The sequence below is a fragment of the Phyllobates terribilis genome, unplaced genomic scaffold (assembly GCF_046119375.1).
Source record: "Phyllobates terribilis strain yellow unplaced genomic scaffold, ASM4611937v1 Scaffold_11__3_contigs__length_659146591, whole genome shotgun sequence".
NCBI classification, from domain to species: Eukaryota; Metazoa; Chordata; class Amphibia; order Anura; family Dendrobatidae; genus Phyllobates; species Phyllobates terribilis.
In genome coordinates, this window is record NW_027362771.1 from 598,629,593 (window position 1) to 598,656,032 (window position 26,440).

The 26,440-nt window shown below is 49.2% G+C and overlaps 1 protein-coding gene across 2 annotated transcripts in view; it reads right to left on the reverse strand.

Moving 5' to 3' along the window:
• Positions 1-18,792, reverse strand: part of LOC141167094 (NXPE family member 3-like) — a 183,660-nt gene extending 164,868 nt beyond the window's left edge. The window contains exons 1-2 of one of the 2 annotated variants that reach the window (XM_073654442.1): positions 18,645-18,792; positions 18,402-18,544 (exon numbers count right to left, since the gene is read on the reverse strand). In XM_073654442.1, the coding sequence (XP_073510543.1) occupies positions 18,402-18,431 (30 nt within the window). In that variant the 5' untranslated portion in view covers positions 18,432-18,544; positions 18,645-18,792. Of the gene's footprint in view, positions 1-17,965; positions 18,117-18,401; positions 18,545-18,644 lie in introns of those variants that run through there. The other variant, XM_073654441.1, reaches the window with a different exon arrangement.
• Between the last annotated feature and the right edge of the window lie 7,648 nt (positions 18,793-26,440).

Below are 26,440 nucleotides of genomic sequence, written 5' to 3' on the forward strand. Positions count from 1 at the left end.
TGTGGTATACCCCAGTAAACAATAACTGTGGTTTTCCTCTTCCACGGTTCTAATCTACTCTTTATTACCCTTTTTCCATTGATAGTGCGAGTGTAAGCTATTTTACTTCATTTACAATGGGCAAGGCGCGTGGCAAGGGACGTGGAAGTGGACGTTCTGGTGATGGTTCGTGCAGAGGACGGGGCCGTGGCCAAGGTGAAAATGTGCCACAACCAACAGCCACATCTTCTCGCTCCCACTTCTTGACCGAATTACTAGGGAAGCACACAACAACACCAGTATTGAGAACTGATCAGTGTGAACAGGTTATTAATTGGATAGCAGATAATACTTCCAGTTACCTGGGCACCACCACCTCCGGTCTGTCTTCCACACGGTCAACTCTTAGTAGCCGTGAGTCTCGACCGCATACTCCTCCTCACCCTGATGCTCCTTCCTCCCACCATGCCGAGTGTCATCAGACAGCAAGTGATCCCACACTTGGACACTCTGAAGAGCTGTTCACTGGTCCATTTCCATATTTGGGCCCCTCGCCTGATACGCTTGAAGTGGTGGAAGAGGAGATCCCATGTTGCGATGCCCAAATATTTGAACAGCCACGGCCACAGAAAGTCGACGTTGGCAATCTGTCACAAGAGGTGGACGATGACGAGACACAATTGCCAGGAAGTGAGGAGGAGGATCGTGGTGCGCAAGTGGAAGAGGAGGAGGTGGTGGATGATCTAGTAACTGACCCAACGTGGGAGGAGGACATGCAGAGTGAGGCCAGCAGCACACAGGGGGAGGGAGGCAGAGTACCCCAACAGGCAGGAAGAAGCAGTGTGGTGGCCGCAGAAAGAAGGCAGGCATCCGTTCCCCGTAACACCAACACGAGGGACGTTGCCAGTACAAGCGGTAGGTCTTCCAGAGTCTGGAATTTTTTTAAAGACTCTGCTGATAACCCCAAAAAGGCCATATGTTCCACCTGCCATGCCAGCATCAGCAGGGGTGACAAAACTACCAGCCTGACCACCACCAGCATGATCAGGCACATGGCAGCAAAGCACCCGACTTTGTGGGGCGAAACCCAGGGTCCACGACCAGTGTCAGCGGGTGTCACCACTGATTCTTCCACTGTTGTGCGTGCAATGGAACCCCCTGTTGTGCGTGCAAGGCAATCCCCTGTCCATACTGCATGTAAGATGCCCCCTCCTCTCAGTCTTCACTTGTTATGGCAGTTTCTCAAGAAACAGCATCAACGTCCACGTCCACGTCCCACCGCAGCGTTCAATTGTCCATATCCCAGACCTTTGAACGAAAGCGGAAATTCGCAGCTAACGCCCCACAGGCCACAGTCCTAAATTCGCACATTTCACGACTGCTTGCGTTGGAAATGCTGCCTTTTAGGCTGGAGGAGACTGAATCCTTCCGCAATCTTATGGCGGCGGCCGTCTCTCGGTACTCGGTCCCCAGCCGACACTATTTTGCCCGGTGTGCCATCCCCGCACTACACAAGCACGTGTCCCAAAACATCTGCCGTGCCCTCAACAACGCAGTTACTGGGAGAGTCCACCTGACAACGGACACGTGGACAAGTGCTTGTGGCCAGGGACGGTACATCTCTCTGACGGCACACTGGGTAAACATAGTGGAAGCCGGGACCCAGTCGGACCTTGGGACGGAACACATCCTCCCCACACCGAGGATTGTGGGCCCTATGTCAGTCAGACTTGCCCCCACAGTGTACAGCTCCTGCGCATCCTCCTCCTCCTCCTCCTCATGTTCAGCCTCCATCTCAGATATCACCACATCAGTTACAAGCTGGAAGCATTGCAGTACTGCCTCCGCCAAGCGGCAACAGGCTGTGCTGAAACTCATAAGCTTAGGTGATAAACCTCACACTGCTTGTGAGTTGTGGACAGCTGTGAAAGAGCAGGCAGATCTGTGGCTGAGACCTCTGAACCTACATCCCGGCATGGTCGTGTATGACAATGGCCGTAACCTGGTGGCGGCTCTGAGGCGAGGTGAGATCACACACGTACCATGCCTGGCTCATGTGCTTAACCTCGTGGTTCAGCGGTTTCTTAAATCGTACCCCGAGTTGCCAGATCTGCTCGTTAAAGTACGCCGCCTGTCAGCTCATTTTCGCAAGTCGGCTACAGCTTCCGCCGCCCTTGCTGTGTTGCAGCAGCGTTTGCAGCTTCCGGCACACCGACTGGTGTGTGATGTCCCCACACGTTGGAACTCTACCCTCCACATGTTGCAAAGGATTTGTGAGCAGAAGAGAGCAGTTATGGAGTACCAGCTGCAGCAAGGCCGTCGATATTCAGGTCAGACTCCACACATAAGACCTGAGGAGTGGACCTGGATGTCTGACATATGTACCATCCTGACAAACTTTGAGGAGGCCACCAAGATGGTGAGTGGCGATGACGCCATCATTAGTGTCAGCATCCCACTTGTCTGTCTTTTGCAACGCTCTCTGCAGAGAATTAAAGGGGAGGCATTGCAGCCAGAGTATGATGAGATGGATCAAGAAGCCGTAGCGGGCGATTGCACACAGCCCAGCCTCATCTCATCCCAACGTGCATTGGGGGACAATGAGGGAGAGGAGGAGGAGGAGGAGGAAGAACAGGAGCTGCTATCATGCGTTGTAGACGGTAGTACCTGTACAAGTGTCATACCGTCGGTTCAGCGTGGGTGGCCTGAGGACAGGGGGGAGGAGGAAGAGGAGGAGGAGGAGGAGAGCATGGTCAGTCGTCATCTTGGTGAGGACACGGAAATCTTGCCTGTTACCAGTCTGGCACACATGGCTGACTTTATGTTACGCTGCCTTAACCGTGACCCTCGCGTTGTCAAAATGTTGGGTGACAGTCATTACTGGTTGGTGACACTTGTAGACCCCCGCTACAAGGAGAACTTTCACTCTCTTATTTCTGAGGTGGAGAGGTCTACAAAAATGGGGCAGTACCAGAAGGCCCTTGCTGCAGAACTCTTAAAAAAAATTCCCATCTGAACACGCTAGCGGCAGAGGTCACAGTTCGTTGCCCAACCAAGGCGTACAGGCGAGAGAGATGCAACTCCAATCCAGCAGAGGCAGGGGAACACTGTCAACGTTCTGGGACAGTTTTCTGACACCCGCCCAGCTTACAGGCCCTGAGGCGCGGGGTACTCTCACAAGGAGTGGAAAGTTTCAAAAGATGGTGAGGGAGTACCTTGCCGACCGTACCAGCATCCTCCGTGATTCCTCTGTGCCTTTTAATTATTGGGTATCCAAGCTGGACACTTAGAATGAACTCGCTCTGTACGCCTTGGAGGTCCTGGCCTGCCCTGCCGCTAGCGTGTTATCGGAGCGTGTTTTTAGTGCCGCTGGGGGAATTATAACTGATAAGCGCACTCGCCTGTCAACTGACAAGCTGACCCTTATCAAAATGAACAAGGGCTGCATTGGGCCAGACTTCTCATCACCACCAAATGACAGCAGAGTAACATAAAGTCAAATCCACTGTGTTATTTCGGGAGGTGTATTCACATGCACCGCTTCACACCCACAAATGGGTATACGCTTCCTCGTTTTGGCTGTTTTATCTTCTTCTCCTTATCCTCAGCCTCCACCACCACTATACCACCAGGGTGCCAGCATTGGAGTTCCTCCGTCCTTATTTTTGGCAGCTTTTGCTTGCAAGGCATAACAAATACTATGGGACACCCACTCCCCAATAATGGGACTTATGTTTGTAATATGCTGTACTGCATGGCTCTTGTAAGGGGCATTGCAAGTTGCTCCGTCCTAATTTTTGGCAGCTTTTGCTTGGAAAGCATAAGCAAATACTATGGGAGACCCACTCCCCAATAATGGGACTTATGTTTGTAATATGCTGTACTGCATGGCTCTTGTAAGGGGCGTTGCAAGTTGCTCAGTCCTAATTTTTGGCAGCTTTTGCTTGCAAGGCATAAGCAAATACTATGGGAGACCCACTCCCCAATAATGGGACTTATGTTTTTAATATGTTGTACTGCATGGCTCTTGTAAGGGGCATTGCAAGTTGCTCCGTCCTAATTTTTGGCAGTTTTTGCTTGCAAGGCATAAGCAAATACTATGGGAGACCCACTCCCCAATAATGGGACTTATGTTTGTAATATGCTGTACTGCATGGCTCTTGTAAGGGGCATTGCAAGTTGCTCCGTCCTAATTTTTGGCAGCTTTTGCTTGGAAAGCATAAGCAAATACTATGGGACACCCACTCCCCAATAATGGGACTTATGTTTGTAATATGCTGTACTGCATGTGTGGCACCCCAGGGGTCTGGTTTCCACAGTAACAGCAATGTTATGTCTGAGAGCAGGTGGGAGGTCTCTTGGTCAGGGATCCTATGCATGCCACACCTCCTGCCCAGTCCTGGGAGGGGAAGAACTTCCCCTATATAAACCTAGGGCTGAGGCAGGGTTAGTGTGTAGAGAAGAAGTAGAGACAGAGAAGAGAAGCAGATATAGGAAAAGAACATCAGGAGCTCTGTGGGAGCAGTGCTATAAGGAGTCAGGGGCTGGCAGCTGCAGAGCTCGCCCTGACTGAGAAGCTATCACCGGACCCGGAGTCCGAGGCTGTGGGGACTAATCTTTACCCAGCAGCAGAAACCGCCCGGCAGGGGATTTCAGGTCCTCTGGCCAAGAAACCCGAAGGCACGGTCACACGCGTGGGACCAGCACCGCCGTCGTGGAGCGGACGCCACTAGAAGGCCCCGAGTCGCCGGCCATACGGGTGAGCACCACACGGTACACTCAGGGACGTGGGCTACTTATACCCGCCTCTAGCAAGGTAGCCAGAAGAGTACAGTCAGTTTGGGAGGCCTACAACTCCGCCTGGCCAGGGGAGATCCCATCTGCTCAAGGACTGACCAGGCCCCGATCGCTAGCCAGTACTCCGGAAGGGTCTATCTTTATCACCAGTAAAGACCCTGAACTACACCGCATCGTCTCTGAGTGATTCCTGCTTCCCCCATCATCCACGTCGGCTGCCCTGAGGCCATACCCCTCCCGTTGGGGGTGATACTATCACGCTGCACAATCCTACCACCGGCCTCAGCGGTCTGCCCTGCAGCGGCAGCTCCTTCGCTGCATTCAACGGGTGGCGTAGTCGTCCAACATCTACCGCTAATACATCGCCGCTCAGTTTGACTCCCTGGGCACGGACCGGGTCACCGCCACGAGACTACAACCCTCAACAGATCCGGCTCCGGGTAAGCTCCCGTGCGCGCGATGCCGCGCGACGAAGGCCCAGGGGCGCGTCACATGTGACGCGCCCCCTGGGCCGTGTGTACACGTGTGTGGGATACCCGGTGCCGGGTCTCTGGGGTCTGTAGTCTCCGTGGCGGTGACACGGTCCCGTGGCTCAGGCTGGTCAAACCAGTGGCAGTCTTTCTTAGGTTTTGAGGTTAATTGTCCGACTGCGCCACCCGTGGATTGCGGTCAGGGAGTACCACCGCTGCGAGGCAGACCGCTGAGGCTGGTGTTGTGTGCGCAGCAGAGAATGGGATAACTCCCCACGGGAGGAGTATAGCCTCAGGGCAGTGAGTGTGGATGATGGTGGTGATGGTGCACGAGCGCAGCAGGAACGACTCAGAGTCTTTGCAGTGCAGTTCAGGGTCTTTACTGATGATTATAAGGTAGACCCTCCCGGGAGTACTGGCTAGCATAAGAGGCCTGGTCAGTCTGTGAGCAAGCAGGAGTTCCTCTGGCCAGGTGGAGTTGTAGGCCTCCCCGTCTGTCTGCACTCTTCCTGGCTACCTTGCTGTAAGCGGGTAGAAGTAGCCCACGTCCCTGAGTGCACCGTGTAGTGCTCATGTAGCACCCTGAGGATTCGGCTGCTACAGGGGTATTGCACCTCAACCCAGAGGTGTGATATTCCACTCCCGGGTAAGGATGGAGTGTGGATCTGAGCTCGGTAGGCTGCATGCACTACACACATCCCATTTCCGAGGAACAGACCGACGGTACTCCCACTTAGAAATGTGCAGGTACGACCGAGTCTGTTCCTGGCTGGAGTGGGAGGGGGGTGGTACATCCCATGTAGTGTAGGGGCAGATAGGGGGAGCAGTCTGGGTAGTGATAGGAGCTCATTGGGTGCTGGTCACCTGAGCTCACACATAGAGGGATATATAAGGTGGGCACCAACTAGAATCAGGGTCAGATGCAGAGGATCAGATGCAGAGAGGAAGTGAGTCAGCTGCAGAGAACAAGTCAGGAGAGGAGAGAAGAAAGATCAAGACCCTGAGTGAGAGAGGAGCAGAGAAGGAGTACCCAGAGGGGAAAACAGAGAGGACCCAAGAACCCAAATTAAAGCACCGGGTGAGGAGTCAGCAAAAGGGTACCAGAACCCAAACTGGTGGGGGTAAAAACAATCCCCAGCCAGAGACCGGAGACCGTGGGCAGCGTCTGCCACGGTCACCCATCACATCCACCCCGAAGGCACACCACATGAAGGGTCAGGGAACCCAGGGCCAAGGGTGTCCCAACAGAAGGCCCGAGGGAGCTGGACCTAGGTGGATCACTGGTGGGGACGGCTGAAGAAAGGACAGAGGGAGAGCTCAGGGCCACGCTCCGGACTTGTTTGGGGGTTGGCTGGATCCAGGACCTGGTGGACGCAGCACGGCTCGGGTGGTCACTAGCAGCTGGAGTGACCAGTACAACATCTGCAGTAAGTAAACACCCTTAACTGCACAACCCGACTCTGTCTTCACTGCCGTCTGCACTACACCACCACAACCCCCATCCTCTGCGCCTGTCCCCTCTGAGGCTATACCCCTCCCGTTGGGGGTTATTTCACCAAGCTGCGCACCCACCATCAGCCTCAGCGGACCCTGCTGCAGCGGCGGCCACAGTGACCGCATCACAACGGGTGGCGTAGTCGACACAAAAGAACTTTAGTAACATCTGTAGAACTGCCACATAACACTGAGCTTGACGCCCTGGGCACGGGGCCGGGTCACAGCCGCTCGGAGACTACAACCCCCCATCTGATCCGGTGCCGGGTATTCCCCTCAAAAAGGAATATGTCCCAGGGGGCGCGTCAACTTTGGCGTAGTCGGCAGGATTACGTGCCCGCAACACCCGGGTACTGCGTGCCTGAAGAAAAGTGCAAGTTTACCTCAGAAAGAAGTCTCCCGCCGGTTCCGGAGGGTCCACGCCATCGGACTCCATCACCAGTCGTTTCCCGCCGATTGTCCGCCATTTCCAACTTGTTCCCGCCATCTGCAGAGTTTCCCGCCACTGGGCGACGCTTCCCGCCAAAACCGCAGATTTCCCGCCTTGGAAGAGCAGCGGACGCCATTATGGGCGTGCCAAAGGAGGGCGAGAGGCCACCTCCCATCGTGGGCCGGGACAGAAAATGGCGCCAAAAGTGGAAACCGCCCCCACCAACAGAGACTGTGATGCTGGAGGTGTCTGTCAGCGTGAAAGAACTCCCCCTGGAGCTGACAGTCACCGAGTTGCCCCGGGACCGCCCTCGAAGTGGGAAGAGACGAAAGAAAAGAACAAAGATGGGTGCCGCCTGGAGCAGTCTGGAGCGAGCGCACCCGGAGGCAAGAGGTCTAACGAGGAGTATCGGAGGAGCTCACCCGGAGATGGAGAGAAAGCAGAACAGCACCGGCCCGCTGGCCAGGAGTCTGCTAGAGACCGAGGAAGGAGGGCAGAGCAGCACCGGCCCGCTGGCCAGGAGCCTGCCGGAAGAAGAGCAGAGCAGCACCGACCCGATGGTCAGGAGCCTGCTAGAGTCCACAACCCCGCTAGGTCTAGCGGAGATCTTAGCGCAGCTCCCCCGAGACCGGGAGTGTGCACAAACTGCCTTGGAGGGCCTCGCAAGGAGGATGGCCCGGGTACAGCGTGAGATATTGGCGGAGTGGAGCCGGGAGATGACCCAGCAAGCTGAGACCAGTCAACGGAGCACGCTACCCTGGAAGAGGAAGGAGACCGCCTCTGAGGATGGCGCGGGAGGACCCAAGGCCGGAGACGGCGCCGAGAAGGGAGCCGAACGCATGGAGGCAGGTAAAGGGGACGCTAATACCCCAAGCCGTAAAAACGCCCACCTGCCCCAGCTCCCCGTCGCAGAGCCTGAAAGTCCCCCTGCTGTGCCCGTAGCCGCCATGTCACCGCTATGGACTAGGCCCCGACCGGAAGCCGCCGCAGCGACCCCTGTGACGTCACGCGCCTCGACCCGGAGCGTGACAAAGCAGGAAGTACCACCAGCCTGGTCGCAAGGCCTAGTACCCCCGGGCGCCGCACCACCAACAGCGCCCCCTACCTCCGCGGAGCCTCTGGCCTGGCCGCAAGGCCAGGTAGCCCAGGGTGCCGCCGTCCTAACGGTGCCCTTCACCTTCCAGGTGCCCCAGGCCTGGCCGCAAGGCCTGGGCAACCCGGGCGCCACCACCACCGCGCCCGCACCCGTAAAACCAAGGGTGCCACACCTGGGGGAGGACTTGTTCAGCCAGCTCACATGGCCGGACGGGCGGCCCTTCATCTGGCCCGAAGAATACCATGAGCTGGAGCGGCAACAAAGACTAGGGCCCTTGTGTGAGCCCCTGATCCCGGCTCCGAAGCCCGTGACTCGGGTCTCGCCTCCTTTAGAAGAAGCCCAATTCGTGTGGGACCCCACGGGAGAAGATTTGATGGGGTTCACCGGAGAAACTCGGGCAGTCGCCGCTGAGCGTACTGAGTGTTGTCGTCAGCAGTTAGCAGAGTTTGCGAGAGAACGGGAGGAGAGGCGGGTCAGAGAACAACAGGCCCAAATCCGGAGCGCGGAGCAGAAGAGCCGGACTAGGAGGAACCCCCGTGCAGCGCACTGTCCCCGCACCATCGGGACGGTGATAAAGTTCAACCCGCAGCATGGGTGGGGCTTTATTCGGGACCGTAACAACCGCGGTGACGTTTTTGTGACTCGCAGAGACGTCGAGTCCCACCTGCCGGAAGGTCACAAAGGCCGTGATCTCTACGTCGGGGACGAGGTCACTTTCACCCGGCACAAGTGTGCCAAAGGACCTTACGCCCTCCACGTACACCGCTTGACGGAGGAGGAGTTGCGGTACGGGGAGGAGGAGCCAGAGGACCCGGACGGGTCTGAAGCAACACCATATCACCAAGAAAAAGCAGGAGGGAGCCGTCGTTGAGGACGGGAGTAGAGACTGTATATAGTTGCCCGTCGGGGCACAGTGAATCGTTGCTGCTAAAATAGTCCCCGTTGGGACCAGTGAACTGTTTACCCGTTAACCCCTTAATCCTACAGGCTGAGGACTGTGAGCAGCCATTCCCTTCCCTCTACCTGGCCGAGGACTGAGAGCGGCCAACTTCCCCTGTATATAGTTGCGCGTCCTAAAGCGCCCCCTACCGGTTTTATAGAAAACCAGTTTTTTCTAAGAGACTGTCGCACGTTTCCCGGACACACGTTGCACAGTGTCCGGAGGAGGAACCTGAAACAAGAGACGACGAGAATGTTTATATGAAAAGTTCTATATATATAATGTTTTATATGTTTTATTATGTTTATATGAAAATTTTGTATGTTTTTGGTGTTATTTATGTCTTACAGCCCGAGGGCGTGCTGTGATTTACCAGGGGGGAATGTAGCACCCTGAGGATTCGGCTGCTACAGGGGTATTGCACCTCAACCCAGAGGTGTGATATTCCACTCCCGGGTAAGGATGGAGTGTGGATCTGAGCTCGGTAGGCTGCATGCACTACACACATCCCATTTCCGAGGAACAGACCGACGGTACTCCCACTTAGAAATGTGCAGGTACGACCGAGTCTGTTCCTGGCTGGAGTGGGAGGGGGGTGGTACATCCCATGTAGTGTAGGGGCAGATAGGGGGAGCAGTCTGGGTAGTGATAGGAGCTCATTGGGTGCTGGTCACCTGAGCTCACACATAGAGGGATATATAAGGTGGGCACCAACTAGAATCAGGGTCAGATGCAGAGGATCAGATGCAGAGAGGAAGTGAGTCAGCTGCAGAGAACAAGTCAGGAGAGGAGAGAAGAAAGATCAAGACCCTGAGTGAGAGAGGAGCAGAGAAGGAGTACCCAGAGGGGAAAACAGAGAGGACCCAAGAACCCAAATTAAAGCACCGGGTGAGGAGTCAGCAAAAGGGTACCGGAACCCAAACTGGTGGGGGTAAAAACAATCCCCAGCCAGAGACCGGAGACCGTGGGCAGCGTCTGCCACGGTCACCCATCACATCCACCCCGAAGGCACACCACATGAAGGGTCAGGGAACCCAGGGCCAAGGGTGTCCCAACAGAAGGCCCGAGGGAGCTGGACCTAGGTGGATCACTGGTGGGGACGGCTGAAGAAAGGACAGAGGGAGAGCTCAGGGCCACGCTCCGGACTTGTTTGGGGGTTGGCTGGATCCAGGACCTGGTGGACGCAGCACGGCTCGGGTGGTCACTAGCAGCTGGAGTGACCAGTACAACATCTGCAGTAAGTAAACACCCTTAACTGCACAACCCGACTCTGTCTTCACTGCCGTCTGCACTACACCACCACAACCCCCATCCTCTGCGCCTGTCCCCTCTGAGGCTATACCCCTCCCGTTGGGGGTTATTTCACCAAGCTGCGCACCCACCATCAGCCTCAGCGGACCCTGCTGCAGCGGCGGCCACAGTGACCGCATCACAACGGGTGGCGTAGTCGACACAAAAGAACTTTAGTAACATCTGTAGAACTGCCACATAACACTGAGCTTGACGCCCTGGGCACGGGGCCGGGTCACAGCCGCTCGGAGACTACAACCCCCCATCTGATCCGGTGCCGGGTATTCCCCTCAAAAAGGAATATGTCCCAGGGGGCGCGTCACTCACACGTATGGCTGGTGACTTGGGGCCTTCTGTTAGCCTCCGCTCCACGACGGCGGTGCTGGTCCCTTGCTTGTGACTGAGCCTCCGGGCTTCTATGGCCAGAGGACCTGAAATCCCCTGCCGGCTGGTTTCTGCTGCTGGATATATAAGTCCTCACAGCCTCGGACTCCTGTGTCCGGTTCCTATTGTCTTCTGCCAGGGCGAGCTCTGCTCAGCTTCCAGCCCCTGGTCTTTAGCTCCTAGCTCCTACAGAGCTCCTTGCTGTTACTTTCCCTTTCTCTCACTCTGACTCTGACTGTTCTCTGTTCTCTGACTCACTCAACCCCGCCCCAGATCCAGTTTATAAGGGCAGAATTCTCCCCTCCCAGGACTGGGGCAGGAGGATGTTGCATGTTTAAGTTATCCTGACCAGGAAACCTCCCACTTGCTCTCCAACGTAATATCTCTATTACTGTGGTGACCAGACCCCTGGGGTGCCACACATGGCTCTTGTAAGGGGCATTGCAGTTCCTCATAATTTTTGGAAAGCCTTCCATTCACTGCTTAGGCCAACAGTGCACAGGAGACCCAGTTGCTATAAATGGAAAAAAAGGTTTAGTTAACGCCCTCTGACCTCCATGTCATTTCCAAGGGGCATTGGAGTGCCTCTAAATTTTTGGTAGGCATTGCACTCACTGTATGCCCTATAACTGTGTAGCCGAACCGCTCCTTTTGTTACAGAAACATATCCTACAAGACATATCTGGTTGACTGGCCTGATATTGTTTTGAATGGTCCCTGTTCCTCCTGCTCTTTCTCCTTTGCCACTACCTCATCCATCATTTATCACCTGAAGCTTTGTTTTAACGGGAGTCATAGAACTTGGATAGTAGCAGGAAAACATCCAGCAATCCTCGGCAGAGGTAGGGTATGCACCAAAACGCTGACCACCTCAGGCCTAGCCGCTACTACATACATGCTCTTGCATTACAACAAAACAAAGCAGATGCTAACTTCTATCATCCTCATCATGCTCCTCACCTTGGCAATCTCAACTCCCCTGATGGAGAAGCCAGGGCCCACCGGAGGAGTCTGATAGTCCGGTGGGCTCGGCCAATGCTGCCCTAAAGCAGGCCAGGCTAAGAAAAGTGTGAGAAAGGTTACCGGGACAAATAGGGGTGGCTGGGGACCGAGTATGGACACCCGGCCACCCCCTGGAGGCTGGGGAGCAAGCGGGGACACCCGGCCACCAGGCGGCTGGGGACTGAGTATGGATACCAGGCCGCCGACACAGCCATGGCGTGGTGGCCAGATTCCGCCTCCACATGCCTAAAAGGCCCAATTTAAAGTGCAAGCAAGCAAGCAGTATGGTATTGCAGCCTGGGGGTGGGTGGGTGGCAGGCTGCATACTTGCGCTTGCATTGCAAGGAGTGGGAGAGATACAATTGAACACTGCCCTGGGACAAGGACTTGAATGGGGATAGTTGCAAGTCTGCAACGACAGGTGCAAGATGGGAGTCATCTTCGCATGTACCATGAACAGGGGTTTGGCATGCACACACTACAGCGGAATAGGCTCTCCTTCCCACTAAATGCACTGGGGAGGGCACAGGTAATGTTTTAGTATACGCGCTTAATCTTATGTATAAGGCACACCAGGACAAATAGGGGCGGCTGGGGACTGAGTATGGATACCTCGCTGCCGAAGCAGCCATGAAGTAGTGGCCAGCTTCGGCCTCCTCCAAACTAAAAGGCCCCATTTCAAGTGCAAGCTAGCAGTATGGAATTGCAGTCTGGGGGTGGGTGGGTGGCAGGCTGCACACTTACACTTGCATTAAAAGAAAACATAGCAGATGCTAACTTCTGCCGTCATCATCATCATGCTCCTCACCTTGGCACTCTCAACTCCACCGATGGAGAAGTCAGGGCCCACCGGAGGAGTCTGGTTCTCTGGTGGGCTCGTCCAATGCTGCCTAAAGCAGGCCAGGCTAAGAAAAGTGTGTGGGAGGATGTTCCAAGGAGGAATAGGTGCGGCTGGGGACCGTTTATGGACACCCGGCTGCCCCCAGGCGGCTGGGGACCGTGTGTGGACACCCGGCCGTGGGGCGGCTGGGGACCGAGTATGGACACCCGGCCGCCGGGCGGCTGGGGACTGAGTATGGATTAAAGGCCGCCAACACAGCCATGACGTGGTGGCCAGATTCCGCCTCCACATGCCTAAAAGGCCCAATTTCAAGTTCAAGCAAGCAAGCAGTATGGTATTGCAACTTGGGGGTGGGTGGGTGGCAGGCTGCATACTTGCGATTGTATTGCAAGGAATGGGGGAGGTACAATTGAACACTGCCCTGGGACTAGAACTTGCATGGGGATATTTGCAAGTCTGCATCTTCTGATGCGGCAAGGATCACTTATGATGGGCACACTTTTAGACAGTGACCTGGGAGTCAGAGATGCTTCCAGGGGTCTTCCCCATGCTGTTCCCATGTCTTTTCAGCACGGTATGCATGTGTCACACAGCACATGGCCAGATAAGGTTGTAAAATGTTAAAATGACATTTCCCGGTGAATGCATTTGTCATAGTTGAAAGCAATACAAAAGTGCAAAATCGCATAAAAAATGCTACTTGTGAACATAGCCGAAGGTGTGGAGGAGTATTTTTGTTTTTGGTCATTTATTTTAACTTATATACAAGTCTTTTCCCTGGAAAGGATGTTCCTTAACATATTTCACAGAAAAAAAATTTCACTTTCGTTTTTGAACGTTTTATTGTGAGCCCGTAAAAGTGGCTTAATATCTCTGACCACGTTGTTGACAGCAGTGACCTGGGGGTCAGAAATGCTTCCTGGGGCGATCCCCATGCTGTCCCCATGTCATTTGAGCACTGTGACTATCGTTTTGGGCACTTGTTAGGCTTTTAAAAGACTGCTGGGGGTGCCACCGCAAAAATGCTCGAGTCTCCCATAGATTAACATTGGGCTCGTTGCTCGGGTCGAGCACCCGAGTATCACGGCGAGCTCGGCCCGAGCTTCGAGCACCCGAGCATTTTAGTGCTCGCTCAACACTACTCTAGACCCATTTCGAATACAGCAACAGCCTGATGCCTAACAGTAAAGTATGCACCAAAACAACAGTTTTAAAGGGAATCAGTCAGCAAGTTTCGCTATGTAACACTGTCCTACAGCCAAATTGGTTCAGAGACGAAAAAAGCTGAACTAAACTATTTTTTTGGTGCTGAAAACAAATCTGATGCTTAAATTTGCTGATTGACTCTAATTTTCAAGATCCAGAGGAGGTTGCAATTACTTATGACACTTTTCATGCAGTCTGATAGAAAAATTGCGTCTTTATTATTTCCTCATCATTATTGCATTGATACTAGATTGTCTATTACGTCATCTATTTAGTCTAATGAGTATTCTATCATCTTAGGGGGGTCAATCAAAACGCCAACTCAGCTCCGACGACATCATTCTAATTACAGTGGCATCACCTGCTTTTATAATTACTCTTTGTGAGGTATACAGTTTTAGGATTTCTTAGCTTATTTTCTTAGCATATTGATATGTTTCTACATGTTTTTTTCAGATATGCCTCGTTATTGCATTAACAATGCAGATAGTTTTTGTTACATATGAGGAGAAGTCACTTTTGCGTCACAAAGGCGAAACTTGACTATCATGATAAGGAAAGCCAATGTGGCGCCCCTGAGTGCATCCGCCACAGGGATGCTGCACTTCTTTAATGGAGTGTAGTGTTCCTCCTCTGAGGTAAGAACTGTGTGATAGTCGTGACCCAACCTTTGCATCCAACACCACATTTCTCCACCAGAGGGGGCTAGTATGCACTGGGGAACCAAGAGTTAGGGGAACCAGTTAGTAGGTGAGGGAGGAGGACTTACAAGTTAGTTACACTTTAAATTTCATATTTAATAAAAAGCCATCTTGGTACTTGGTCCTAGTTAGTCAAGTCTTTTGTCTGTCAAGCGGTCTTTGACTGTTGTTAGGTCGTGATCTCCCACCCTGATAGTGGACCTTGTGTGGGCCTGCAGAGGTCGGAGACACAGCCCTCGTACCCTGGCCTTGGGACGAGGGGCAGGTTGTAGACAAGGAATGTCTCAACCCGGCCAAGGACCAGGACCAAGAAGGCCCGGATCTTAAGAGTGTGGCTCCACAGCAAATGGATCCCAGGCAGGATGCAGACGGAGTGGTGTACGCCACCTGTCCTCGCCATGCTGATATATTCGGAAGGCCCAGAGGATCCCACCGGGTATCGGACGGAGCGGAGCTGCCACCCGTGCCCTTGTTCTGAGAGGAGCTCAGAGGGAGACCCGGCCTATTCGCACACACACGGACAGGAAAGGATTCGGTCTGTAGTTCAGGAACACTCTGGTATAGGGTCCCGATTGAACGCTGGACTTACTCGGAGGTTGTCGGACCCCCGTCTCTGGTGACCGCAGGACTCCGCGGGGAGCAGGGAGTTGCCTTCCTTCTGCCATCTCTAGAGTGACGCGGCGCCCGTCTCCCTCTACTACTACCCCCTCCATCCTGTCCCTCTGCCCTGAGGCCTTGCTCCGCCTGTGGGGAGTAGTAATAACTTTGACGGCCATAACATCATGCCTCAGCGGACTGCAGCGGCGCTGGTGGCCTTCACCAGGCACCACAGGTGGCGTAGTCGTAAATCAGCCACTCAACCCGGATGAGCCCACACCATCTCTTTTTAATGTGACGGCCCTGAGCACGGGTCGGGTCCGGGCCACGGCTGCACCCCATCTCTCCATCACAGGACCCGATTCTGAGTCCCCCATCACCCAGGGTAAACTAAAGGGCTTTTTCGAGCATGAGGCGTCACACCTACAACCTGCATTTTGGCTGTAGAATAGGAGATCAGGACAAGAGTTGGGCTCCTCACATAAGCTTCTTACCTAGTGGTTGCATGGACACAGGCAATCCAGTACCACATACAGAAGAACTGCCGGTTCCAAAGGCACCAGAAACATTTTTAGTTGAGTCATATAAAGATCGTATGTTCTCTATCCAAGACAAACGATTCTACTCAAACTCTGATCAGAGCGGGATCCATTTTTCTTAGAAGTGGAGAATAAAAGGAAAAACGTTTCTCCATCTTCTTCCTGCAGTCAGTCTGTGAAAATCAGACAGCACTCTGATGTCATCCAAGTGCAGTTCAATTTTTATCACAGACCCATAGACTTGAATAGCCGAGTATGAGCCTCATTGAATAACATGGGGACAAGTGCTATTCGATGTTTTGATGGATCGCGCTCAGACGAAACTACGGTCTACCCAAGCCCTAAGATAGTAAATTTGGTAGAGCAAGTTACTGGAGATAATGTCCAAAATTACCGACTGTATTCTTACTAGGACACAAACCTTTAGGCCATGTTCACACGTTCAGTATTTGGTCGGTATTTTACATCAGTATTTGTAAGCCTAAACCAGGAGTGGGTGAAAAATGCTGAAGTGGTGACGTAATCCTATTATATTTTTCTGATTGTTCCACATGTGATTTTTTCTTACAAATACTGATGTAAATATACTGACGGAATATTGAAAGTGTGAATGAGGCATTAAATATGCAGAAATAGAGATGGGTGGATGGATTCACTGAACTTCGCTCCATCAGCCAGGTCATGGGTACATGAATTGTACCTGTTTACCACTGCTGTTCACACACTATATATAATGATTATTCAGGATCTTTATCTCCTTATCTACTATACAAAGCAGTGACGTCCTCCCACTATCCAGATTCACCACATATCGGCTGCTGCTTTCTTTGCCTCGGCTTTTATACTGGCTATGATAGTCCCTCCTGATTGGCTGTGCTATTCCATGTGATGTGATAACTACAAGGCATTATAGAAAATGCCTGCACTGCTACGCCTGAGGTCAGATGCAAACTTTTACATTGTGAAAAATAGTAGTGGGCATTTTTTTTTTTTTTTTTGTGCGATCGATTATTAATTGTTCGAATTTACCGAGTACCGCAAAATCCTAAAATCCTACATGAAATTTATTAGCATCGGGGTTGTACTTTAATAGGATGTGCTTTCCAAGGATGGTTAGTCGACATGACCCGGATATACAGTATTATTTATCTCTGTGATGGGACTATTATTATTGTGACATATACTATTGTTTCTACCTTATTGGTTCTTTATATGGTGATGTCAGCCCGACCTGTTTAATTATCTTTCCATATATTTCAAAATAGATTTTCCTCCACACATTTGAGAAATTGCTTTCAATTCCTTTTAATGAACTTTATATTTGCTAAAAAAAAATTGTGATCCTGCAAATATTATAATATATAAATACTACGAACTGCCTAATCCTGATCCATCACTTAGTACAATGACGTTCGATCGAGTGCAGATCCACAGGAACCATTGTGTCCTTCTAAAGGGTTTTCCACCCCAAGTTACAGGTCTGAAAAATTTTTTATTTTTGTTTAACAGAGTTTAGAATTTTATTAACCACTAAAATATTTATATAAAAAAAAAAAGTTTAGTATCACCATTACGGTGCAGACGCGAAGAATCGTATCGCCAGGACATTTTTACAACACAACGCCCGTCGTAAAAACCATCAAAAGGATAAAGAAAACAATAGCAAAATTACGTTTTCTCATCTCACTTGGAACTATTTTTCAGTACATTATATTATAGAGTGAATGGTGTCATTCAAAACTACAACTCATTCCATACAACAACAAAAAAAAACAAGCCCTCGTACTTCTGTGTGGACAGGAAAAGCAAAAGAAAAAGTTCTGGGTCTTGCGAGACGAGAAGGAAAAAAATTAAAGTGCAAAAGTAAAAACTGGCTGCATGGAAAGGGTTAATAAAATATATCATTTTTCAGCAGTTCATTAATATGCAGGTACTTCATCTAGAGTTAGTCTTGCACTAGTATTTCCAGTATGTCTTATTACGAGCTCGTTACTTATGTAATACTTATGTAATAAACTTCTGCTATATACGGTATAAAACACATCGTTACTCTTCCCGACACCGGAAGTCAAAAATTAATATCAGTCATATTTTAGCTAATTTTTACTCTTGCAGAAAACCTAAAAACACAGTCCTGGACTACAACCCCCATCAGGTATTAGAGCCCATCCCTTACACTATGCTGCCCCACGTACTTACCCCTCCAATCCATCCCATACAGCAGAGCAGGAGCAGGAGTCGCTTGCTGGTCCACATCTGTGACTGTCTGAGGACGGGTGTATGACAGCCAAAGTCACTACTGCGGACACACCTAACTTTCCCCGCAGCTGATATAGCTGCCAACACTTTATCTGCACCCACACTGATAAAATGCTTATGTCTTTATGTTATGCTGTGGGGGTTAAATACTTTTGCAAGGCACCGCATATATATATATATATATATACAGTTGAAACCAGAAGTTTCCATACACTATATAAATAGACACATCTGCAGGTTTTTCTCAATATCTGACATGAAATCAGAATAAACCTTTTCCGTTTTAGGACAATTAGGATTACTGTGATTTTTATTATTTGCCAAATGCCAGAATAATGAGAGAGAGAGAATGTTTTAAGGCATTTTTATTACTTACTGTAAAGTCAGAAGTTTCCATACATTTCATTAGTATTTGGTCCCATTGCCCTTAAACTGAAGGACTTGGGTCACACGTTTGGGATCTCCTTCCACAAGCTTCTCACAATAGTTGGTCGGAAGTTGAACCCATTCTGTTGTGATCTGGATGAATGAAAAAAGAAAAAGGAGAACAGAAAGGAGGGTCGCAGATCTAAGTGTAGTATTTTAGTAATATCGAATTAGAATTAAAAATTGCTCTCACCTTTGTGTTGTCTTGTTATCCAGCATGTAACCCTGTCTTTAAGGAGTGGAGTAGCTCTCTGGAACTGCTGGCCAGCAGCTCAAAAACAGGTAAAACCAGCTCCCTTGCAGGAGACTCGTCAGAAAGTGCAAGAAGCTAAATGTATGAGTTCTAATCCCGGCAGATACTGGTGCATCTATTGGTGATAAGTTTGTTATACCTTAGAATTGGGAGAAATATTTTTCCCTTATTGGTGATGTAGTAGATAAGATAAAAAATGAAGTTCTTAATATTGATGACATCGTTATATTCTAGAATCGGGAGAAATATTTTTCCCTTATCAGTGAAGTAGTAAATAGGATAGTAAATTGAGTCATATGACAAATAATTTTATTAATTTTATAGAGAAAAAAAATTTATTGAATAGGAAAGAACAATATATAGCGATGTTTTTTGTTGTTTTTTTTCCCCTTTCTAAATCAATATAGAGTTCACTTTTAATTAACTGCTTAATACCTTCTAGAAGTGCACATGTGTTTTAAATTGATGAAAATTGATTAAGGGGTTGGATTAGTTCCTCCTCATCTTTTTATTCTATATAAATGTATCCTTAAAAGACAATTATGATTTTACCTGATGAAGGCTAATTTTATGTATAGCCAAAACGCGTTGTTTGTATAAAAATAAACTGGATCATTCCTGACAGATTTGTAGTAAGTAATTAATCACCTGGAAGTGCTCCCTGACAAACTGGAAACTCTTTCTTGCACATTCTGTTGTGATCTGCAACTTGTACTAAGGAAAGATAGGGGAATGCTGTCCCTACAGTAAGACTAAGCTGAATCCCTACGATGTAGCGGGCTGCCTGTTCCTAGCTAACAGACCTGCCTAAATCCTCGGCTAGTCTGAACGAAGACCTATAGCATAAGGGGAGGGGTCCCTAAAAGAACTAAGGACTGGGACAAAAATCGGACACCTCCTAAAAGAGAAGTTGTTGCAGAACACTAAAAGACAAACTGACAAAAAGGTACCAGAGGTCCCAGAAGGACCAAGCGAACTGACAGAGAAAAGCACAGAAGCACCAGGCTAGAGAAACAGTCAAACACTGAAGTCGAGCACAACCAAAAGGGCGGAGCTGGAATATAAAGGCAGATGGTCATGTGACCGCAAAACACAAGATGGAAAAAAGTAACAGGAGAGTTCTGACAGTACCCCCTCTTTTATGAGGATCCTCCGGATCCTCCAGGCCCAGGCCTATCCGGAAACCTCTTGTGGAAAGCTTTAACAAGCCTAGAAGCAAAGACATCATCCGTCCTTACCCAGGAGTTGTCTTCGGGACCGAAACCCTTCCAGGAGACGATATACTGTAATCTCCCTCTATGCCATCCAGAATTCAAGATACGAGAAATTTCATATTCGCCGTCTTCCACCACAGGAGGTACTGTGACAGTGGCGTCCCTATCAGATACGTCAACCTTTTTCAACAAGGAAACATGAAACACAGGATTAATCTTGCAGGAAGTAGGGATATCCAATCTAACAGCAGATGTGTTAACAACCTGAAGCACTTTAAATGGTCCCACAAACTTAGGACCCAGTTTTTTAGAGGGAATCCTCAACCGCAAGTTCCTTGAGGACAACCCAACCATGTCACCCACAGTAAACAAAACCTCCTTACGTTTCCTATCAAAATACTTCTTGGACTTCTTGTTAGCCTCTTGAAGGTTACAACGTACATTAGTCCAAAGTCTCTCCAAATCACCGGAAAAATTTTCCTCCTCCGGCACCGCCGACCCCAATTTGGAGAACGAACCAAAACACGGATGTCTCCCAGTACAACAAAAAAAAGGAGAACACCCAGCAGAGGAGGATGTATGATTGTTAAGAGCAAATTCTGCGAGAGGCAGAAACTCACCACACCTCTTGATTGTCCGCCACAAAACAACGCAAAAACTGTTCTAGATCCTGGTTCTTTCTTTCAGTCTGTCCATTAGACTCAGGATGATAGCCAGACGAAAATGACAAATGGACTTCCAACCTGTCACAAAAAGCACGCCAAAAGCGAGCAACAAACTGAGGTCCTCTATCAGAAACAATATCCGTGGGAACGCCACGGAGCTTGACAATCTCCTTAACAAACGCCTTAGCGAGTGTCTTGGCGCAGGGTAACTTAATGAATGGAACCAAATGACACATCTTACTAAAACGGTCCACGACCACCCAGATGACAGTAAAACAATCGGACACAGGATGATCAGTAATAAAATCCATAGTGAGATGCGTCCAAGGCGCACTAGGAACCTCCAGAGGGCAAAGTAACCCCGCAGCAGCAGTATGTGAAGCCTTTGACCTAGCGCACACAGTACATTGACGCACCCATTTGATGACTCCCTTCTGCCATCCAGGCCACCAAAAACTGCGACTGATCAATCTCTTAGTCTCCAAAATTCCTGGATGACCTGCCAACCGAGACTCATGACACTCCACAAACAAATCTCTCCTAAAGGCTCTAGGCACAAACAACCTCCCATGGAGAGTGTTAGATGGAGCATCATCTTGAGCTTTCAGAATCCCATCCTCCAAAATGGAGTCCAAAGCCGCCACAACAACTCCTTTCTGTAAAATGCTCTCCTCCTCCTCGGCACCGACTGTAGGAGAGAAGCTGCGAGATAAAGCATCGGCTTTAACATTCTTAGTACCAGGGATATAGGTAACAGAAAAATGAAACCGAGAAAAAAAAAGTGCCCACCTAGCTTGACGGGCATTCAAGCGCTTGGCAGCATCCAGATAGATCAAATTCTTATGATGTGTGAAAACCTGAATAGGAAATCTAGCGCCGTCCAAAAAATGACGCCAATGTTCAAACTCGAGTTTAATAGCCAGCAATTCCCGATTTCCAACATCATAATTCAGTTCGGTTTCCAAAATTTTTTTCGAAAAGAAGGCACAAGGATGTACTCCACCCTTGTTCTCCTGAGACAAAACTGCTCCGACCCCCACCGATGAAGCATCGACCTCGACCAAAAAAGGCTGCATAAGGATAGGGTCAGAACTGAACCTCTCTTTGAGATACTCAAACGCTTCAATGGCCTCAGTAGTCCACTGGGCCGTATTCGCACCTTTCCTGGTGAGATCGGTCAGAGGCTTAACAATTATAGAAAAATTCTTAATGAATTTCCTGTAATAATTGGCAAAACCCAAAAATCTCTGAATAGATTTCAAACCAATAGGCCTAGGGCATTCCTGCACAGCCTGAACCTTCACCGTGTCCATCTCAAAGCCCTCGCTGGAGACAATGTAGCCCAAAAAACTAATTTTCTGCACAGCAAACTCGCTTACCAAAGAGTGAATTATCACTCAATAACTGCAAAACTTCACGTACACTCTGCCAATGGGACTCTAGATCTGGTGAATAAATCAAAATGTCATCCAAATACACAACCACATTCTTACCAATCAAAGGTCTCAAGATGTCATTAATAAGGTTCTGAAAAAACGCAGGTGCATTGGTAAGACTGAAGTGCATCACCAGATTCTCAAAATGCCCTACCGGAGTGTTGAAAGCAGTTTTCCATTCATCACCCTCCTTCACTCGTAACAAATTGTATGCCCCCTGGAGATCAATTTTAGAGAACCACTTGGCCCCCACCAACTGGTTAAACAAATCAGGAATTAACGGCAATGGGTAGGAATTGCGTACGGTAATCTTATTAATTTCACGAAAATCCAGACATGGACGTAAACCGCCGTCCTTTTTTTTAACAAAGAAAAATCCAACTGCCACATGCGACTTATAAGGTCTAATGTGACCAGCAGCCAGGCTAGTCTGTATGTACTCCTCCAAGGCCTTTCTTTCAGGGATAGTCAGAATAAACAAGCGACTCTTGGGAAGAGTAGCTCCCGGAACAAACTCAATGGCGCAATCATAATCCCTATGAGGAGGTAAAACTTGAGACTCCTCCTCCGAAAAAACCCTCCAAAAATCTTGAATAGGTACAGGTAATTCCCTTTTTTCCACAACCGCAATGCGACCATTACAACATTTATCATAGCACTTCGGACTCCATGACATAATCACATTAGTAGACCAGTCCAGTAAAGGATTGTGCAGTTTTAATCAAGGCATACCTAGAACGACTGGAGAGGGTAAATTATCTAATACAACCAAGTCCAAAATTTCTTGGTGAACTCTATTGGTAGTGAGGGGAAATACAGCAACCTTGTGAGTAATACATTTCAAGGGAGTGTTATCAATTGCAATAGGTGATGACAAAGGTTTGGATTTCAATTTAAGGTTTTCCAAAAACCCTTTAACCATCACATTAAGTGTTGAACCACAATCCACAAATACCTGAAATTCAATCAAATTTTCCTGCAAAGTTGTACTCCCTGAAAGAAATACTCCTGCAGAGCATAAACAAGCTATACGGGTGTAACTGACTTTTTTTTTTTTACTTTACTTAAGCGAAGCTCACAATACTTAATCAAATGGTCACCCCAACCTCCATCGGTTCTCCGCCGTCAGATCAGATTTTCTGGGGACTAGGACCTGGCATTACAGGAGTCTTTACCTCATTCACCCTGGACCTCAGCCTCCTATCCACACGAACAGCTAATTGCATGGCATCCTGCAGAGTCTCAGGTGCAGGGAATGCAATTAGCAAATCCTTAACCCTTTCACTCAGACCAGAAAGAAACAAACACCTCAGCGCAGGATCATTCCATTTAACTTCTGAGGCCCATCTTCTGAAGTGTGTGCAATAATGTTCAACATCACCTGACCCCTGTTTCAAACGCCTGAATTCTGCCTCAGCAGAAGCGATTCGATCAGGTTCGTCATATAATAGCCTCATAGCAGAAAAAAAAATTTCTACAGATCTTAAACACGGATCATTAGGTTGGAGAGAAAAGGCCCACCCCTGTGGTTCATTGTGCAAAAGTGACATAATAAAACCAATGCGCTGTGATTCATTCCCAGAGGACCTTGGTCTCAAGCAAAAATATAACAAACAAGCATTTTTAAAGGAAAAAAAATCATGCTGTTTACCATAAAAAATATCAGGCAGTCCTACCTTGGGTTCAACAAAATGCGCTCCAGAACAGCTACTCACGCGTTGCTATAGCTCAGCCACCTCCAGAGACAATCCCTGCAGGCGTTGAGCCAAATCCTGGACGGAAACCATACTGATCCCCGAATTTCTTTCCTTCTAGTTTTTTGGGCTGGATTTACTGCTATGATCTGCAACAAGTACTAAGGAAAGATAGGAGAAGGCTGTCCCTACAGTAAGACTAAGCTGAATCTCTACGATGTAGCTTGCTGCCTGTTCCTAGCGAACAGACCCGCCTAAGTCCTCGGCTAGTCTGAACGAAGACCTATGCAATAAGGGAGGGGTCTCTAAAAGAACTAAGGACTGGGACAAAAATGGAACACCTCCTAAAAGAGAAGTTGTTGCAGAACACTAAAAGACAAACTGACAAAAAGGTACTAGAGGTCCCAGAAGGACCAAGCGAACTGACAGAGAAAAGCACAGAAGCACCAGGCTAGAGAAACAGTCAAACACTGAAGTCGAGCACAACCAAAAGGGCGGAGCTGGAATATAAAGGCAGATGGTCATGTGACCGCAAAACACAAGATGGAAAAAAGTAACAGGAGAGTTCTGACAGTACCCCCTCTTTTATGAGGATCCTCCGGATCCTCCAGGCCCAGGCCTATCCGGAAACCTCTTGTGGAAAGCTTTAACAAGCCTAGAAGCAGAGACATCATCCGTCCTTACCCAGGAGTTGTCTTCGGGACCGAAACCCTTCCAGGAGACGATATACTGTAATCTCCCTCTATGCCATCCAGAATTCAAGATACGAGAAATTTCATATTCGCCGTCTTCCACCACAGGAGGTACTGTGACAGTGGCGTCCCTATCAGATACGTCAACCTTTTTCAACAAGGAAACATGAAACACAGGATTAATCTTGCAGGAAGTAGGGATATCCAACCTAACAGCAGATGTGTTAACAACCTGAAGCACTTTAAATGGTCCCACAAACTTAGGACCCAGTTTTTTAGAGGGAATCCTCAACCGCAAGTTCCTTGAGGACAACCCAACCATGTCACCCACAGTAAACAAAACCTCCTTACGTTTCCTATCAAAATACTTCTTGGACTTCTTGTTAGCCTCTTGAAGGTTACAACGTACATTAGTCCAAAGTCTCTCCAAATCACCGGAAAAATTTTCCTCCTCCGGCACCGCCGACCCCAATTTGGAGAACGAACCAAAACACGGATGTCTCCCAGTACAACAAAAAAAAGGAGAACACCCAGCAGAGGAGGATGTATAATTGTTAAGAGCAAATTCTGCGAGAGGCAGAAACTCACCACACCTCTTGATTGTCCGCCACAAAACAACGCAAAAACTGTTCTAGATCCTGGTTCTTTCTTTCAGTCTGTCCATTAGACTCAGGATGATAGCCAGACGAAAATGACAAATGGACTTCCAACCTGTCACAAAAAGCACGCCAAAAGCGAGCAACAAACTGAGGTCCTCTATCAGAAACAATATCCGTGGGAACGCCACGGAGCTTGACAATCTCCTTAACAAACGCCTTAGCGAGTGTCTTGGCGCAGGGTAACTTAATGAATGGAACCAAATGACACATCTTACTAAAACGGTCCACGACCACCCAAATGACAGTAAAACAATCGGACACAGGATGATCAGTAATAAAATCCATAGTGAGATGCGTCCAAGGCGCACTAGGAACCTCCAGAGGGCAAAGTAACCCCGCAGCAGCAGTATGTGAAGCCTTTGACCTAGCGCACACAGTACATTGACGCACCCATTTGATGACTCCCTTCTGCCATCCAGGCCACCAAAAACTGCGACTGATCAATCTCTTAGTCTCCGAAATTCCTGGATGACCTGCCAACCGAGACTCATGACACTCCACAAACAAATCTCTCCTAAAGGCTCTAGGCACAAACAACCTCCCATGGGGAGTGTTAGATGGAGCATCATCTTGAGCTTTCAGAATCCCATCCTCCAAAATGGAGTCCAAAGCCGCCACAACAACTCCTTTCTGTAAAATGCTCTCCTCCTCCTCGGCACCGACTGTAGGAGAGAAGCTGCGAGATAAAGCATCGGCTTTAACATTCTTAGTACCAGGGATATAGGTAACAGAAAAATGAAACCGAGAAAAAAAAAGTGCCCACCTAGCTTGACGGGCATTCAAGCGCTTGGCAGCATCCAGATAGATCAAATTCTTATGATGTGTGAAAACCTGAATAGGAAATCTAGCGCCGTCCAAAAAATGACGCCAATGTTCAAACTCGAGTTTAATAGCCAGCAATTCCCGATTTCCAACATCATAATTCAGTTCGGTTTCCAAAATTTTTTTCGAAAAGAAGGCACCAAGATGTACTCCACCCTTGTTCTCCTGAGACAAAACTGCTCCGACCCCCACCGATGAAGCATCGACCTCGACCAAAAAAGGCTGCATAAGGATAGGGTCAGAACTGAACCTCTCTTTGAGATACTCAAACGCTTCAATGGCCTCAGTAGTCCACTGGGCCGTATTCGCACCTTTCCTGGTGAGATCGGTCAGAGGCTTAACAATTATAGAAAAATTCTTAATGAATTTCCTGTAATAATTGGCAAAACCCAAAAATCTCTGAATAGATTTCAAACCAATAGGCCTAGGGCATTCCTGCACAGCCTGAACCTTCACCGTGTCCATCTCAAAGCCCTCGCTGGAGATAATGTAGCCCAAAAAACTAATTTTCTGCACAGCAAACTCGCTTACCAAAGAGTGAATTATCACTCAAT